The sequence below is a fragment of the Limanda limanda genome, chromosome 2 (genome assembly GCF_963576545.1).
Source record: "Limanda limanda chromosome 2, fLimLim1.1, whole genome shotgun sequence".
Lineage (NCBI taxonomy): Eukaryota > Metazoa > Chordata > Actinopteri > Pleuronectiformes > Pleuronectidae > Limanda > Limanda limanda.
In genome coordinates this window covers 23,281,479-23,299,384 of record NC_083637.1, presented here as the reverse complement: position 1 = coordinate 23,299,384, position 17,906 = coordinate 23,281,479, and the positions used below count along the sequence as shown (strand labels likewise).

General features: G+C 41.7%; 4 protein-coding genes across 4 annotated transcripts; 3 read left to right on the top strand and 1 right to left on the bottom strand.

Moving 5' to 3' along the window:
• Positions 1-288: 288 nt before the first annotated feature.
• On the top strand, positions 289-2,067 carry si:ch211-286b5.5 (uncharacterized protein LOC100003596 homolog). Its single transcript, XM_061092142.1, has 2 exons — positions 289-479; positions 1,941-2,067. Exons 1-2 carry the CDS (start codon positions 390-392, stop codon positions 2,064-2,066), a joined length of 216 nt encoding a protein of 71 aa, XP_060948125.1. The 5' UTR covers positions 289-389; the 3' UTR covers position 2,067.
• Positions 2,068-6,953: 4,886 nt separating this feature from the next.
• si:ch211-286b5.4 (afadin- and alpha-actinin-binding protein) lies at positions 6,954-10,241 on the top strand. Its single transcript, XM_061085231.1, has 12 exons — positions 6,954-7,005; positions 7,492-7,601; positions 7,676-7,744; positions 7,827-7,953; positions 8,054-8,132; positions 8,224-8,356; positions 8,855-9,008; positions 9,135-9,238; positions 9,339-9,500; positions 9,620-9,734; positions 9,829-9,997; positions 10,145-10,241. Exons 1-12 carry the CDS (start codon positions 6,954-6,956, stop codon positions 10,239-10,241), a joined length of 1,371 nt encoding a protein of 456 aa, XP_060941214.1.
• A 1,086-nt stretch (positions 10,242-11,327) lies between these two features.
• nanos3 (nanos homolog 3) lies at positions 11,328-12,804 on the top strand. The gene has a single exon (XM_061083947.1). It carries the CDS (start codon positions 11,417-11,419, stop codon positions 12,110-12,112), a length of 696 nt encoding a protein of 231 aa, XP_060939930.1. The 5' UTR covers positions 11,328-11,416; the 3' UTR covers positions 12,113-12,804.
• A 106-nt stretch (positions 12,805-12,910) lies between these two features.
• On the bottom strand, positions 12,911-17,888 carry LOC133017757 (uncharacterized). Its single transcript, XM_061083933.1, has 8 exons — positions 17,692-17,888; positions 17,063-17,105; positions 16,567-16,658; positions 15,726-16,492; positions 14,689-15,217; positions 13,930-14,063; positions 13,574-13,675; positions 12,911-13,149 (listed from the first exon to the last, which is right to left on the bottom strand). Exons 2-8 carry the CDS (start codon positions 17,094-17,096, stop codon positions 13,071-13,073), a joined length of 1,737 nt encoding a protein of 578 aa, XP_060939916.1. The 5' UTR covers positions 17,097-17,105; positions 17,692-17,888; the 3' UTR covers positions 12,911-13,070.
• Positions 17,889-17,906: the final 18 nt, after the last annotated feature.

Genomic DNA, 17,906 nt, shown 5'->3' with positions numbered 1-17,906 from the left:
AGGGCTATTCAGCTGCAACATGAAACTTCTCCACTAGATGTCACTAAATTGTAAACACTAAACCTTTAACATGCTCCTGAGCTGGTGTGGGCTAAAATAAAAAAAGTTGCTGACTGCTCTGGTTGAAGGTCACAGCTTAGCTTCCTGCTCTGATCTCTATGAAGAACATGATGATGGCCAATGTGTGCAGGGGCGCGGCTTTTAGATCCACTTTTTGATTGACAGGCCCAGAGCCCAATAGCATGGCTTGCTGGCACAAAGGGGGCGGGGCGCAGGATGACCACCGTTTCTCACTCGGGTCCAGCCTTTGGAGCAGTCCAGGTTCATTTCCGCTTGGTTCACAGAAAACAACTCGCAACTTTTCTGCAGCGAAGGCCGCCGCCGTCGCCATGTCCAACAACAATGCCAGCAACAACCTGATAATCGCGCAGAGGACCGTGAAGCAGCTCCGGCTAGAGGCCAGTATCCGGAGGATCAAGGTACGAGCCCCAGCTCACACACAAACACGGAAGAAGAGCGAGTTCCCCCGCTGCGGAGCGAGACACAGACCAACTGTGGCTGAAGTGACTCACATGGACTCTCTGCTGCTTTAGGCTTCATAAAGTTACACACACACTTTGGTTTGTGGTTGATTAAACCACCAGCGACCAGCGAGCGACTTTCTTCCGCGTTTCGTCGGCTGTCATCGTTTGTTTGTGTGTGTGTGTGTGGGGGGGGGGGGGTGACAGTGGTGTAACAGTTAAACCTGTTAATGTCAGCAATGTCAAAGGAAAGAAAAAGTTACGCAGTGGACGTAAACCAGTCCTGCGCCTACGCAAATTGTATGCAAAACAAAACAAAGTGCCTGTTAGTCTGTGAGCGAGAAGCAGCGGTTCTGTGGTTTGACAGCAGGTCAGCGGGGACATTAGCAAACTGAACATGTGTACATGTGACACACACACACACACACACACACACACACACACACGCACTTGTTTGCGCAGCTATCTTTGCTAGCACTTTCCACGGACACCTGAAATGAAGTTTTGCCTTATTTTGACCGGGTTTTCGGCCCCTATGAGCTTTATTGGTGCCGGTCAGTGTTTATATCGGGAAAAGTCCTTAAGAGCTCACCAAAATCTTTTTTTGGGACTTTTCCATTGACTTCCATTGTTTGTCGAAAGCCGGCCCAAAACCTGATAGCTAACCTTAACCATGAACAATTCATGCCTTATCCTACTATTTACCTAACCACAAGTCACATCTTACGCCTAGCCCTAAAGGGATAGTTAACCCGAAAATGAAAATTCCCTCATTATCTCCTCACCACTATGCCAATGGATGGGTGGGAGAAGTGTTTGACTCCACAAAACCCTTTTGGAGTTTTTGGGGTGAGCAGCGTTGCAGCAAAATCCAATGCAATCAAAGTAACTGCCGACCTCATATTCAAACATTAAAGTTTTGCCTCATTGGTAGGCCTACAGATTTTTGGTCCTAAGAGGTGACAAAAACAATCACACGCACAGGTTTGGGCAGCCATCCTTAGTAGGCCTTTGCATTGACTTCCATTAATTGTGGACAGCCTCACCAAAACCTTATCCCTTACCCTGACCAATTCACTTTTAACCTTAACCTAACCACAATTCACATCTTACCCCTGACCTTGACCCCAAAAATCCCATTTTGCCTCATCAGGCCTGAGTTTTGGTCCCCATTCGGTCTACTGGGCCTGACAAGGTCACTGTTTATGTTGGAAAAGGTCTAAAGATGTTCTGATACTATTTGTTTCTTCCTGATTCTGATACCTGGACTTTCTGATACGTGGTATCGGATCGGTAGATAGAACTGCCTGAGGCATTTCCGCTGATGGTATCGAATAATCTCTTAAAGGTCCCTAAAGGGACAACAAAACCAGTATACACACACTTACAATCACTATCATCATATGTCTGGCTCTGCAGGTGTCCCAGGCTGCTGCTGAGCTGAGAAACTTCTGTCTGCAAAATGCCTCCAAGGACCCTCTCCTGGTCGGGGTCCCCTCCAGTGATAATCCCTTCAGACCTCCTAAGTCCTGCTCCCTGTTCTGAGGTAAGCCTGCCTTGCTCCCCCACTCAGGCACTAGCTCAGGAGATAAGCTCCACAATTAATTACAGTAGGGAGGACGTTAATTACCTCCCTACATTCAGTAGGCTATAAAATTAAGCAGAATCCATGCTTCGGACCTTGGCCTTTGAGTCACAGTCCGGTTCATACCTACTTTATATTTTATATTTTTGAGAGGGGGTGTAAGAAAAAGTGCGGGGGGGAATTTCTTGGATTCAGTAACACTAAAGAGCATGTTGGACTTAACTTTAAATGAAACCACACAAGCAAAATAACCAAAGAATAGGAAAGAGGTGAGGGTGTGTGTACTGTATCTCCCACAATCTGAACATCCAGACTTAAATCCGTTTACATACACAGTCCGTTTCAGTCTCCCCCACAAGCCCAACACAGTTCAGTTCGATTCAGATCAAACCTTGAAAAATAGATTCAACAAAAATAATCAGTTCCGGGTTTTACTGCAGATCTTCGCAAACCAACAACTCAGGAAAGTAAACAGAAAGAGAAGCATCTCTGTTGCTTCCATCACAACAGCGTTCCTATAAACAATATTTTTATTTTTGTGTTACGCAAACCGAAAACAAGGACGTCCTGATCGCGGTTTTGGATCAAGAATCATTACAGCCCTAGTTTAGACTGAAATCAATCTGACCGGTGCTTCAGATCCCCAAGGCTCTAATAATTCAGTTTACCTGATCTGGAATGATTCGTCCATAAGTGGAATAGTCAACCACAAGAAACTTAAATTCCAACTATTTTAATATTCGATTTGCAAATGTTTGTCACTTATACTTAAAAGATTTTTACATAATTATAGATTCTTTTCTGTAACTCAAATAATTTACTAATTTTTTCAGCTATTATTCTGTTGCTTATAAAGACTATTAGTTGTCTTTATTGTGCTCTGATAGGATTTGTATTCTTTGTACTTTAGTTAAAACAATTAGTTAAATAATTGGTCCAATAACAGAAATTCAAAGGGAAATATCTTTGATATTTGACAAATACATAATCATGCCTGCAGCCTCTTTGGTGCTTTGCTGCTCTTATCATATACTTATGAGTCTTATCCCATCTTATTATAATCCCGTTCAGTGGTTTGCTCAAGTGGCTCCATGCCTTAGATAAACATTTCAAATAGAGCTCAGAACAAAGCATCACTTGTTACTTTTATAAAACACATGCTGGTGACAACTTTAAGTTTATCTTGGCTCAAACTGACAGGAATACATTGATGGTTGTTTTGCTACTTAGTTGTTTTTAAAATATTTCTGTTGCTAAATTGACATAAATCTTGCACTCATCATGTAATTGAGATTAAAAGGTTTCAAAATCACAAACAATGTGCAGTAAAATATACTAATACATATAGAACAATGTTTCTCTGGAAAAAAGGTCAATTTAAATATTTCCTTGTTAGAATAATATTTTCAACATGTAGGCAATTTGCTTTGGTGTTTGGTGCATTACAAACATATAAAGTAGATAAATGAGAAACATGATCACAAAGAACAATACATACATATAAATAAATGTAAAAAACTGTTAAATATGCTAAAGACGTGTAAAGTATGCAAGTGGTCTATAGTGTGTGTGTTTTACTGTTTAATGTCCATAACTGTATAGTAGTCCCACTTGTCGAACTGTTGTAATAAAAATGTATTCATAGTTGTACTTCACAACTATAACATACAAGGTTCTTGGAAAGCTTATTTTTTAAAAACATTGAATATGTGTTACTAATAGAGCTCCATATGGCAGTGCTCCTGCTACACACTGTACTACACACCCATCATGGGGATTAGACCTCTATGGGTGGAGCCACTCAGGTGACTATGTGAAGTCACCAAACAACATGTACCAATAAGAACTGGCATTTTGACTTAGACGTGTTTCTAATATCAACAATTGCTCCGCTTAACTGAAGCAACTAAATGCTATCAATCAACGTTGTTTTGAATTCGCTTTGTTGAACTGCGTCTCAGTAGTTTTTGTTTCTGTCTCCAACAGAAAGAAGCGTGGAAGGCTTTCTTCACTTCTACGCGACGTCTCTGTAGATCCACCAGCTCCTCTCGGGATGATGCAACGTGGGAATGATGGATGGGGTGGGTGGTGGTGGTGGTGGGGGGCGGGGGGGGTGTTGAGGGTGCACTTGTTTGCCAAAACTAATGGTATCATAACTCCCATCTGTTACATTTAAAGCAGGGCCAAACTCGACATGTTGTTATTGACACTAGCCTGACTAATTATTAAGCTGGTCTTGTTTTACCTCGTGCTTTACATGCCTGGCCTCTCTTTACTGTCTTAACATTGTCTGTCTCCAGTCGGTCAGCGAAGTGCCGTTCATGTTACTGGCTGTTGATGGTACGACTTCCTCTCGTGTTTTCTGTGTTACACCCTTAGAATTATTAATAGTAACAAATTCAACCAGGTGCTGTTAAAGAAAATAAGAGCATGTATTGTTGTGTGCACGGTGGGGTCCAATGTCCCATTCACTTGAGTGGGGAAAATTGTCTCAGACTTTTGGACCTCACTGTCCACTGTATTTCGTCAAAACATTAACTGTGCACGTGGCCAACACACATGCTGATCACCTGTGTGCTAAAATGATTGGTGTCTTAAACTACTCATAAATTATAATATATAATAGTTAAGGTGTTAGTGCTATTCTGAGGTACGACAATACGGTACAGACTTTTAATTCTTTCAGTGCAGGATGTGATTGTTCGTCCCATCCTTTTTCTGTACATATTTAACAGCCTGTTAAGGTTGCTTACCTGTTCCTTGTCTTTAATTTAAAAAAGAAAAAACACATCAAGGCCTTACACTATTTGGATAGTGAAACCTGGTGGCAAATTTGATGTTTATCACTTTGTTTGTATTTATATTAACGAATAATGCTGCAGAGACACGTTGCATTAACTGATTTTGCCATTGAAATCTTATTCCAATCAACCAAAACCTTTCACTACTGTCAGCTTTTATCTTTCTTAACTTTGCTATTGTGGGCGACCTTGTAGGAATTAAATGCCTTTTTTTGGACACTGAACAATTGTTGTATGTGATTTGTAAATATCAATCCTTTGTGCATATGGAAAAGTTTCCACTTCAGTTTATGGAAGATAACAAACCACCTCACATGCAGGATGTATAAATATCAACATCTCTGAAAATGTCATTCACATTCAGTAGGACAGTTAACTGCAGTTATTTTATTTGGTTAAATGATGATGTACGAAACCATCACAGCTTTACAGATGTTTACAGGGACAGCCTGGCTAAATAAGACACTGCCATGAAACAGAGTTTTCTCATTATAATAACCTGAATAATCTCATACTGAGAATAAGCAATGTTTTTATTAAGATGTGTGGATTAGTTACAAAAAGTAACTGATAAAAAAGGTGAAAATGTTTGCAGAGAGAAATTTAGTTTATTACCAAGTGAATTAAATCATTTAAAGTTGATAGCTCTGATAATTAACTGGGCTATGTCTTTCCATTCATCATTCACAACACCCAATCCACATTTATCGTTTACAACATTCAATTTTTGTTTCTCCTACCCAAACTGTCCATTTGTAATTGAACGATTATCTACAAGGTTTCTGAAAGGATGAATTGACTAACTTCTGTCTCTAGATTCACACAGACGCGCATAATGAATGGAGAAACTGTTAATTATCCGAGCAATACACTTTAAATAAAAATAAGTTTATCAAATTAAAAGAAAATATCTCACTCCATTTTTCAGGTTTCATCACCTCCACTTTTATAAATTTTTGTTACTTCATGTATTCCCTACCTTAGTCACATTATATAGAAAACTCAGCAGTACATAATCAGCAGTACATAGTACTGCTGTGTTTCAATATTTTGTGACATCAACACATTCGGCAATACAGTGTGACGTCACAATTGTCACACAACTTTGTTCTGAAAAATATAAACAGAAATATGAATGGAATATTTGATTAACAACTCATGTAAACACCACAATTAAATGAATGTCTTATTCAATATAAAGTCAGTAGTTTCCTATATAAACATCAATATGAATCACAATGTGCCAATTTACGGTTGTTATTTATGGTCCAAAGGTTCCTGGAGGATTTCCAAAACTGATGAATTGATATTGATTTGTGACAAAACAAAACTAGAGGATTTCACGCTTCATAGAGGATAAGAAAAATGCTGATGTAAAACAGCTTTAGACGCAGGTCTGGGGGTGTCTCTGAGATTATTACATCCACTCCTCCATCATTGATTTATTTTATAACTTTAAATGAAAGTTTATTTACAAGAAAAACAAAGAACATAGATGATAAGACAGCAATGAGAGACTACGTAAAACATATATAGTTGATAATAATAACTACAATAAAGTCCAAGATTTAATATAATAAATACAAGCTGTAGGCCTTTTACAGAATGTAATGAATTGCGGATAGAGAGAGAATTTTTGTTTATTTAGCCAATACCTTCAGAAACCACCTTCATAAGAGTGGTATTTAATAATCCAAACCCCCAGCACAAGTAAATGTTCAATTGGAAGTTATGCGACTGAGTCATTTTAAATCCTGGAGCTTCCTCTTCAAGCCTATTGTCAGTGGTGATTAGTGGAAGTGTCATCACCTGGAAGTAAAAGAGGAAGCCTCTGAGTGAGGAAGTTCAGGTGAGGAACCAGAAACACACACATGGACTGATCCATTGTGACTATACAGTAAGTTTGTCATTTAAACTATTCAAACAACATACAAGCACAAACGTGTTTGCATTGCTCTTGTGTTGATTATCTTGTGGTGAACACCAGCTCCATTTGCATGACTATAAACTGTCCCTTTGCTAATAATATGTGAAAATGGCTTCCAGATGACTTCCAGGTTTGTTCAGAGGAGCGTCAAAGGACATCCGGAGTATTCAAGTAACTACTGACACTCGGCGCAGGGCATACCTCACTCACTTAAGTTCACAAGGATTTTCATGTGGATCTGCACGAAATTACACGCATACATAAAAATCAGTCCCCTAAACATGTCTGATCTATTTTTTCAAAATCCATGAATTATTCTCTGAAAAATCGACCAAAATGTTTACAATAAATGTTAAAGAAAGTGAGGGAAAAAAACTTCTGGATCCGCCCCCTTATTCAGATCTGCACTGAAATTGAATGGGTCCTTCCTTGAACCATCCCACATCCTTCCACCAAGTTTCATGGTAATCCGTTCTGTAGTTTTTGCATAATCCTGCCCACTGACAGTTAAACAAACTGAGACTAAAACATAACTTCCTTGGTTAAGTTAACATCTTCACATGTACATACTTCTATTCATACTTTGATATTAGCCACATCAACTTCCTATTCCCTCTCTTAACAGCATCTTTTCATTACTGCTCCGGTCTACCACAGACTCCTTTCTGCTCAGAGATCCCAGTCCCAACCCTCTGAATGAGCTCTGTCACATCGCCCCCTGGCGGACTGACAGGGAGGAGCACGGGGAGCAGGGAGACGCACTCGGAGTGAGTGAATGAGGTAGATCAGTGCTGCTGTTTTCAAGGGAGGAAAAAACACACTCCTATAAATATCTTTATAGGAGCAGCTGCAGGAGATGGACGAGCATGTGGCCAGGCTCCAGGACATGCTGAGGTGTGAGCGCACCAAGGTAATATAAGAATATATTAATATACACACACACACACACACACACATACAAACTCACTCACTCATCTTTTTCTGCTCAACAGTGCACTCATCTGCAGCTGCGGTGTAACCAACTGGAGGCAGAGCTGAGGCGGCGGGAGCAGCACAGCATCCGGCTGAAGGAGCGACTGTCACAGCAGCTCAGTGTCAGACACAAGGGGAAAGGACCCTGTGAGACCCACTCACACACAGAATAATACACAAAGATGTATGTTGTATATCAAATGTGACTACAATCACACAATTGACCATCCTGCATTTTTCTATGCAGCCATAGAGGTGTTAAATTTCCCGCCTGGAGGCCGCAGCAGAAGAGAACAGCCAGTCAAATCCTTTGTGTCTACTGCAAAGTAAGTTGCCTGCACTTGTCCTGCCACATCTGATCTTCGCCTCCCTTTCTCCACCTGCTCCTCCTCATCACTTGCTCTCTGCACCCTGAAGACGGGAAGAGGCAGCACTGTGTCTGATGCTGGAGCGCAGAGAGGCAGAGCTCCGAGAGGCGATGAAGCTGCGCCACAGCCTCACCACATTGCTTTATGCGCTCAGGGTCAACATGGACCAGGTAGGGAAAACCGTGGCTAGTGATGGTTTAACACAATGTGAATTTATCAGAGAAGAAGGCTTTTAAAAAAAGGGCATTTATTAATAATCTGACCATGGTCTATTTAGTATCTTTCCAGAGATTTCAGTTATATCTCCCAAGTTGTCAATTAGCTACGGATGTGTAAATGTCCTTTTTTTCTGGCCAGTTCAGGACTTTTTGGCCCTACGTTTGGCAAATGCAATTAATTCTTGAACTTTGATATAGCACTTGATGAAATCCAAAAACGAGGTTGTGCTCCAACATTCAAATATTCATTGATTGAGCCTTCATGAATGAGAAGTCTGTTCTGTAAAGGGCTGAGAAAAATGGAAATTTAAACTTGCAATTCCATGACAACTGAGCAAGTATCTGTTGAGGAATATCATGAAGGGATCAAAAGCTCTTACACAGCCACTGAAAGGACACTTTATTATTGAGGCAAGTAGGGTTTCCCTGAGAGCTATAATATATCAGTGTAACCTTTCAAAGACCCTGTCAGACTCAGCGGACGTTGAGGACGAGGTCCAACATGACGACAAAAAATTGTATGAAGCTGAGGTGGCGCTTGGTGACCATGTGACAGGAGGTGTGGTTCAGAGTTGGAGGAAGGTGCAGAGGAGACTGGGTGACGTCCATTCTGAAGGTAAACACTGGCTTCACGAAAAAAGATTTGTTATCCCACTTCATGTTATACCTTTCATATGAGGAGTTCTTTTTAACAGACCAATGATTGAGAAACTTGTCAATCTGTGGACTTTCTTGAGAATAGGTCTCACTGGTGATGGCACTGACCATGACAAGCTCATGGCTCAACTAGGAACTGAACTGAGAGAGAGTCAACAGCTTGTCAGATTACAACAGCAAATGCTGCAGGTATAATGCTCTATCATACACACACACATACCCACACGCACACACACACCTTCTCATATGAACGTTTGCTTGTAACACACTCCTTCCTTCCTGTCTGTAGGGTAACCTCGCCTCACCTGTCCCCTCTGAACTGTCCGATTCGTACTTTTTGGAAGAGTGGGAGCGTCTTCAGCTGCGGTGGGCCGAGCTCCATCATCAGAGGAGGACTTTTGAAAGAGAGAGGCAGTCCTTCACTGAAGCCGCAATCCGACTCAGCCATGATGTGAGAGTAATCTGAACCAGAGGCTGCTGTTGTATGATTGCTCGGATATCTTTGTCTCACGCTGGAGGCCCCTTCAAGTAAATTAATTGGGCTGTTTGATTTTATTTCATTGTCTACAGCGTCGTGATTTTGAGCAACAGAAGGCTTCTCTCGTGAAGCAGCAGTATTTGTGCGACTCATCTCTGTGTGGTAAAGGAGCACCAACCAGCAAGAGAAGAGATGACACTGCTCTCAGTGAGTATGCAGATAATAAAAGGGTAGAAAGGAAAGAGGCTGATGTTTAAATGTGGCGATGTTTTTAAATCTAAGCAAATCATTTGTATTTGAGATTTCTCAGGTTTGGGGCCCACCAGTATATCTGGCTGTCTTCCCATCACCCCATCATCCGCTGGCTCTGGGTCAGCTGCTCTCTCTGTGTTATATCAGGGAAGAGTCACAGTTCAAACTCCCAGCACTCCTGAGCTCTACGCTGCCCTCAATCTATCATACAACTGCAGGTCAGTCAAGACTCCATTTCACTGTTCAGGTTTTATTTTTGGCTCCATTTGCACCTAAGTGAAATTTTCTGTGTCCAGCTTTTGGTTATATATTCGTACTTGAATGCTGTTGTCAATTTTCCATCTCCAACTCCTCTTCTCCTTCAGGTCAATCGAGGTTGATCCCCAATCAGAGACATGGGACTGTGGCACAGAGAAGGTGGTGGATGCACCACAGGCTTCACACTTGGACTGGTCATTTTAATACATGTTGTCACTACAGGTGATTGTCATTTAAAAAGTATATTGTACCTGATTTTGTATTTTTAAAATAACCAATAAATACTGAATATAGCTATTCCTTTATTTTTCATTTTGACAGTGCACTGTGAACAGAGGATACAGTGTTCTCCTGTAACGGCTGCAGATTCTGTTCCAATCCAAAACTGTCACTTTTAATTGTTTCTGTGTTGGACATTGTGTGCTAAGCTTTTTACAGTCTTTAGTGCAGAGTGTAGTTAGACCGAGTTAGGGACCACTGCAGTAGTTTATCCAAGGACGTCAAGGGGGACATGTTCAACCCGTCCGCAGACAGAAAACTGCACTGCCCCGACTGACTGCTACAGAACCCTGTTCGTCTGTTTATTCAAACTGCATTATTATTGAACGTATCATGTCATGTCTAATTCGCACCAAAATGAACACTGCACTTTCTGCAGGCAATATACAACACACATGCCACGTGTGCAGTCGATAAACTGAACAGTTCTTGAGATATACATTTCACATGCATACAGTCTGAAAGACAGACGTTGTGTTGTTGCTAGAAGTTATACGTCTTTATCGCATTATAACGTCATATTGAAGTTTTCACAGCATTTTGAAACATCGACGACACGTGCAGCAGGTACCAACAAAGTAATGACGTCCTCAGATGACTATGCTCTAACGTGCTGATGTAAAAATCATATACACATCTTAATCAAAGTAATGTCTATTTCTGAATCAGGTGAGTGGTCCAAACTTTATTGTCCATGTCTATATTTAGATTTATAGGTTGAACACATTGCTTTATCTTCTTAAACCCAACATTTAAGTGAGAACTAAATATTAGAAACATTTATTCATAAATAAAACTGTTGTGGAGGGACCATGCTGCTTGTGCCTGAGCACGTGGAGGCGGGATGGGTGACAGACACCTCTCAACCACCGGAGGAGACCGAGTGGTCGACTGGCCGTGCACGCCTGGCGCATGAGCTCCTGTGATTGGCTGCTGGTACGCTGAAGGAGCGTGCCAGCCCTTGTGCTCAATTACCAATCAAAACGCTGTTACGCTCGACCTGGCGCCGCGTGTCTGTCTCTTTGAGTGACTACAAAGTCAACAAGTCCAGCGTGTCCCCGTGAGGCAGTCTGCCGGACCACCAGCGACCAGGAGCTAGTATGAATGCTGCGGTTTGGAGCCTTTTTCACCACCTGCCGCGCTTCATGGAGTCTGACAGCCGAAGTTTCCAGCCCTGGCGGGACTACATGGGACTGTCAGAGACCGTCAGAGACATCCTGGCACAGGACAGCGCGGCTCGGTCGTCCCTCTCAGCCCCCGGAGCCTCGCACCCGGAGCCCGGGGATCGCCGCAGGGCTCCGGTGTCCATGCGTCTCCACGCGATGCGCCACGGCAGCTTTGGGGCGGACTGTGCGCCCGGTCCCCGCGGGGAGGCACCGGGTCCCCGCGGGGAGGCACCGGGTCCCCGCGGTGAGTCTCCCCGTCCAGACCCCTCGGCTCATCGGAGTCTGACTGATGTGGTGGATCCCAAACAAGTGCCAAGGCCTCACCGGGGGTCAAAAGACCGCAAGAGGACGACTCGCCCTAGGACACCCGAGCTTGCGGCGGCTCCTCCACCTTCTCCTCCTCCTCCTCCTGAGCGCATGTTCTGCAGCTTCTGCAAACACAATGGAGAGTCCGACGTGGTGTATGGATCCCACTGGCTGAAGAACCTGGCCGGGGACGTGATGTGTCCCTACCTGCGGCAGTACGCGTGTCCTCTCTGCGGAGCCACGGGGGCCAAAGCCCACACCAAGCGCTTCTGTCCCCGGGTGGACAGCGCGTACAGCTCCGTGTACGCCAAGTCCAGACGCTGAAGCCAGCAGGTGGCAGGTAGAGCAACAACCAGCCACTGCGCAGAGGCCACAGTCCTTTTATGTTTATGTGTGATGTATATTTTAATAGCACTAGTCTTGCGTTTTGCTTTTGTGTGTTTTTTAAGGCGTTGATTTTTATTTGCATGCTTTGACACTTTTACACTGAGGTCTTCTGTGACGCTGGCTGGTCTTTCTGTGTGCCCGCTACTTCAAAAAGCGTCTGTTTACAATTTGGTGGATCTCGTGAGGTACTTAATATCTACAACGACTGCCAGATATCATGTTTGGGAAGAGAAAAAAAAAAAAAAAAAACATGTTTCTCAGGAAATGTTTGTTTGTTTTATATATATTTTAAAACGTGGCCATTTGATATCCAGCATCACATTTCCCGTCCATGCACAAATATCCTAACTTTGTCAGAACTACAGTCATCATTGCTAATAATTTTACTACAGCATTTACACATGTGACCATGTCAGTATTTAACATTTTTAAAATATGAGTCACTTGTTCTAAGGAGTGCGAGTGAATACCTGTTCCTGGGGCACCCTGTTTCATTTTGATTATTTATGTATGTGTGGCTTTTCTAAAAAAAACTCTTCTGGATTTGTGAAATAGTAGCTAATCTTTGTGTGAATATTCTTGTATACCAGAAGTTATACATATCTAAAGTGAGTAAATCTATGTTTGTATTTGTTGTCTTCACTCTGTTCTTTTAAAATGTTTGACAGCCAAGAAGGGAAGAATAATTTCAAATATTACATTTACATAACAACAATCAGATTTGTAACTTAAAACAATGACAAGCTTTATTTAGGGAGAACCACAACATTGCAGCCAATAAACTGAACATTCCAGCTGCCAGTGAGAAGGAAATATGAAAGGATTGTAGCAGGGCACAAGTTCCTTCTTTGCCCATGAACCACTGGGGCTAAACTCAGGGACCTCATTGAAGTCCTTAATGCAGGGAGCTTTTCGAAGCTTTGCTGCCGCGCTGCAGGTTCTCCAGCTCCCGATGTGTGGCCATGACCTTCTGACTAGAAGAAGATGAAAAGAGGAGAAATGCTGTGACTCAGTTTGATAATAGTGGTCGAATCACAGGGAGGCTGAAGAGGTCAAGGGGTAGATAATGAGTGAATGTGAGAGAAGGAAACTATAAAAGGTAGGGAGGGGAGAGTGAGAAACCCCCAGAATGCCTCTGTAAATCAAAGATCCATCCTGAAACTATTTCACTATATATTCATTGCTTTTAAAGTAGACCTGTGTATTGAAGCAAAGCAGTAAATTTCCCTTTGTACTAAAGTAAGTAAAGTTATTATTTCAGGGCCATAGCGTAATATCCCGTAGCCAGAGCTTAACTGCGTGTCTCTTGAAAGAAGAGAGGTTAGGAAAAGGGACTGAATACAACAATACATTAAAAAAAAAGATCGAATACAAAAAAGGGGAATTTCAGTTTCTAACTTTAGAGAAGAGAGTTCCCTGATCAGTCCACAGATCAGGTCTGTGGCGTCTCCAGGATAGCCTGAGGAACCAAACGTCTTCTCCCTCTCCTTCACCTCGTCACTGGATGAAAGTGAAGAGAAACATGGAATGCATAAAAAAACAATTCTGCACTGAAGTTTTTAGTTTGTTCAAACCCCAACTTAACCAAAGTATAAATAAAAACAGTTAAGTCGTTTTTGTGTAATCCAGCTAAAAGACAAACATAACCTCTTTAATGGAGGTAATGAAATAAAATGCAAAATGTTTATCTTGAATCACTGCATGTTGATTGGATGGTCTTTGTGGGATTTAAACCCTCTTCCCTGTTTCCTTACATTAGAACGATAGTGTTGAGCTGCGAGTCCGATACGTAATCTAAGCATCCAGATGCAAACACTTCAGTGGGGTCCCTGGTCCGAGTGTGGCCAGTGGTTACAGTAGGTGGAGCAAGTTCATATTTAAGATCGTGCTGTGGGAAACAAAAAAAATCCACTATTACTGTAGTTAAAAGTTACACAATAAAATAACCTTCAGTATGTTTGATCTGTTTTCTTTGTTAAGGCAGTAACTACCTGATCAACTATCTGAACAATTAATAAATTGGAATTAATTGTTTCTGACAGACTAAAGAATAATTGATAATGAAAATGATTGTTGTGTGCAGTAAAGTAGCTAGCGATACAGTATATCTGAGCCTTAATCTTATGTATTCACTTCAATTAGCTATTAGTGCAAAATACTGCTACTGACTAGGAATACTGCTCAGAGGAGTGCATACCTCTGCCAAGGCCCAAAAGTGCCCTTGAATTCAATCAAGCCACAAATTTAATTTCCCTTAATGTGTTTTTTTTAATCAAGATTCATGAATAATCTGGAAAATCTGTGAAAAAGTCAAAAGACCTCTATAACAAAGAGAGCCCAATGTAATGCTCTCAGATTAGTTGTTTTGTCCCAACAACAGTGAATATGATTATTTTTTTAAGTACAGCCAACTATCACAATCAAAAGACTTGAGTCAGCAAACATTTAGCATGTTCTCTTGACTCTTCACTAAACAAGTTGTTGTGTGAGTTTGTCCCCTCCCCACCACTCACACTGTGTTTCCTGCCGGGAGGTGTCACTGCAGCTACACTGAACTCCACAGAGCCACAGTTAAACCCTCCAGGCCCAGTGACGGTGGATGAGATTCCCTCTTCGTCGCTTCCATCACTGCCATCAACCATCATCTCTTCCTCTACCTCATCACTTGTTTCGGTGTCTCTTTGCACCTGAAGACACACAGTCGCCTTCTTTTTCTCACTTTCAGTTGGATTAATGTAAGAACCCATGGCAGCACAACCACCAGCCTCTGTCGACTTATCTTCTCCGTCTGTACTTTGCTTCTCAGGTGTTTCGGTCGTAACCACAGTTGTACCTTCCTCGAGTTCCTGCTTCTCCTGGTTCACCAAATGCTCCATCACGTTGTCTTGTGTGGTTGGACATGACTCTGGCTCACCAGTTTGTTCTTGACCAGGCTCTGTGCCTCTCACAGCTTCACAGCTCTTTACCTCCGAGCTGCCAGGGACCCACACAGGACTGGTCCCATCTGAGGTTGTGACAGCGACATGGACTTCAGTCTCTGCCCTGTGTGTTAACAAGCAATTTTATATCAAAGTAGGAAGCAACAAATTACATTTACGTCTGTTACTATAATAGAGTATTTGTGGTTGTAAGTTTGTGTATTTTGAGGCGTTTTTTAAAGTCAGTAATTTCAATTAAACGTAACTCAAGTTTTTACTTAAGCAGAATACATGACTACAGCTGAAATGTATCTATCATTGAGTAAAGATGTTGATTTCCCATGAATTTATCAAAGAAGTTTGCAGGGGAGAAGATCAAAATCAAAATGTTGCATTTACCGATTTTGAAACCGACTTGTTTCTATAACATTCATGGGCCTAAAATAATGTTCAGACATCTTTAGTTTATGTACATGTTAAATAAGTTATACACGTAGTTTAACTGAAGTCGATTATTACCTGAGTTTCACATGAAACGAGCCTGCTTGCTGTCATGATAATGCTAAAGTTAAACTGAGTTTAAAAATGTAAATTAAAAATGAATTTTGGATTCCTCCAAACAAGATGCTGACCTGTTGTTCACTCCAGAGCCACTGGACTTCAGTGTCTCTGCTGGGTTCTGCTCTGCGATGCTATCCACAGGGATGGAGAGAAGTGAGGATGGAACGAAGAGTGAAGATATAATCCTTTCCTGAGCCACAGGGTCGGCTGCATTACTACAAATCTGCCTCTCAACTTCCTCCACTCCGCCCTCCTCATTTTCACGCTTCTGTGCCAGTAAAAAATGACTTCGCTCCTTCTCTGTCAGGCCACACATGCCCATCCTTCGCTTTTTTTTGGTTCGTAATCCCAGCGCTGCCTCTTTTGTGATTTCCTTGACATCAGCCATGCACAAGGTGCATGTATCTTCTTGGCTGGTTTCGTGGTTTTTCTCTAGATCACTCTGAGAGGTTTCCTTGGAATCCAGTTGCTCCAAAGTAGCTGTACAGGATCCTTCGCCCTCTTCTGAGGTTGGCGAGAAGACCTGGGGTGGATCAGAGCCTTTGGGAGATGGAGGTCTGATACTGTCCTGTGGAGATTCTTCCTCTATTCCACTCTTGTTGGTATCATTATTAGAATGGACTATACAGCCTTCCAGCTCATAAGCAGTGGTGACAGTAGACTCTTGTTGCCCTTCAAAAGTTGTAACCGTCACATCTTTCAAGCACATATTTGGTTTTTCTGAAAGTTTATCCTCTTTGGATTCATCTTGTTTGGTGAGACAGGGCTGTTCGGCCTGCAGAAGGCACTGAGGAAGCTGTGTTGCAGCAACGACAGATGTACTGTCTTCTTTTGTGTCCTGAAAAGAATGATTTGTCAAAGAGTTGCCTTGATGCAATGGAAATATGGTTCAATCTCAATCACATAAATCACCTGTTGTTTAAGAGGAGCCTGGACATCATCAGTCTGAGGGATTTCATCTCTTGATCGTTCCCGCTTCCTTGACCTTAATTGAGCTGTGCTGCCTTGATACAGAAGGACCAACTCATTGTTACTCAAAGACTATGATGGGGAATCATTGTAGAGGCTTCACTCTCAAACGAAACAACACACTCACCCGCACTTTCAGTTGGGACTGTCTAACATATACTTACATTTATTTGCTACCTTACCCATAATTACTACTTGCCTAACCCTAACCCAACCTAACCTTAACCCAAACTTGACCCTAAAACATGTCTTCACCTTAAAAACACAAGTCAGGGGACAAGGTTTCAGTCCCCCTAAAGAAGATAAGTCCTCATAATGTGACTGTGTAAACAGATTTAGGTCCTAACAACAACATGAGTAATACCTGGATCACACACAAATTTAGTAATTTGGTGAGTTGATTGAAGATCCATATTATTTGAGAAGAAAAATATTTTACCACTGCTGTTAGTCTTCCCTTTCCCTTTGGCCATCTCCTCTTCCTAAAATGAAAGAAGGTTTAATACATGTTTAGATAGAGATATAAATAGATAGATAGATGGATAGATAGATAGATAGATAGAGACATCCATACATAGATAGATACTTAGTTGACCCCGAAGGAAATGTATGGATCCAGTATCACAGAATACAGTCAAAAACAAAAGCATAACAATAACAAAATGAGTCAAGAATAAGTCCACTGCAGTGAGATGCAAGTGTAGCCACAATAACTAACTAACTACAAGCTGTCACTGTAAAGATTTTTGTGCCAATGGAGATATTAACAAAACAGCTATTTGGAGTTGAATTTTGCTTTACTAATAAAGCATTTTTGTACTTAATCCCCTTGCCCAGTGACTATTATCTTGCCTCTGACACGGAACCAGATAGTATTTAAAACCTCAAATGTATTACAGTTTTTAAAATGTGATATATATATATAGAGACCTAAAACACTTTCCTCCACTGGTATGGCTTAGGTATGTTTAGCTTAAAGCTAACTATCGAATGACATGTATTCCTCAATTGGAGTTAATGTATTTATTTATTCTATTATTAGCTGACATAAAAGGAAAACACACTTACGCTATGATGCTGCGGATGTGGACTTGCTGTTCTTCACACAATGAATTGACGCTGATTTGAAAACTCTTCGGAAAGTTCTGGACAGAAGTGCACTTCTATTTTGTAGTTTTCCCACAATTACTCATCACCTGAACCTCAGAGGCGCAGCGTCACGTCGGGGTTTACGGCACTGGCGGGAGTGGGTGTCGTCTAGCCGTAAAGCGTGACGTGCGTTG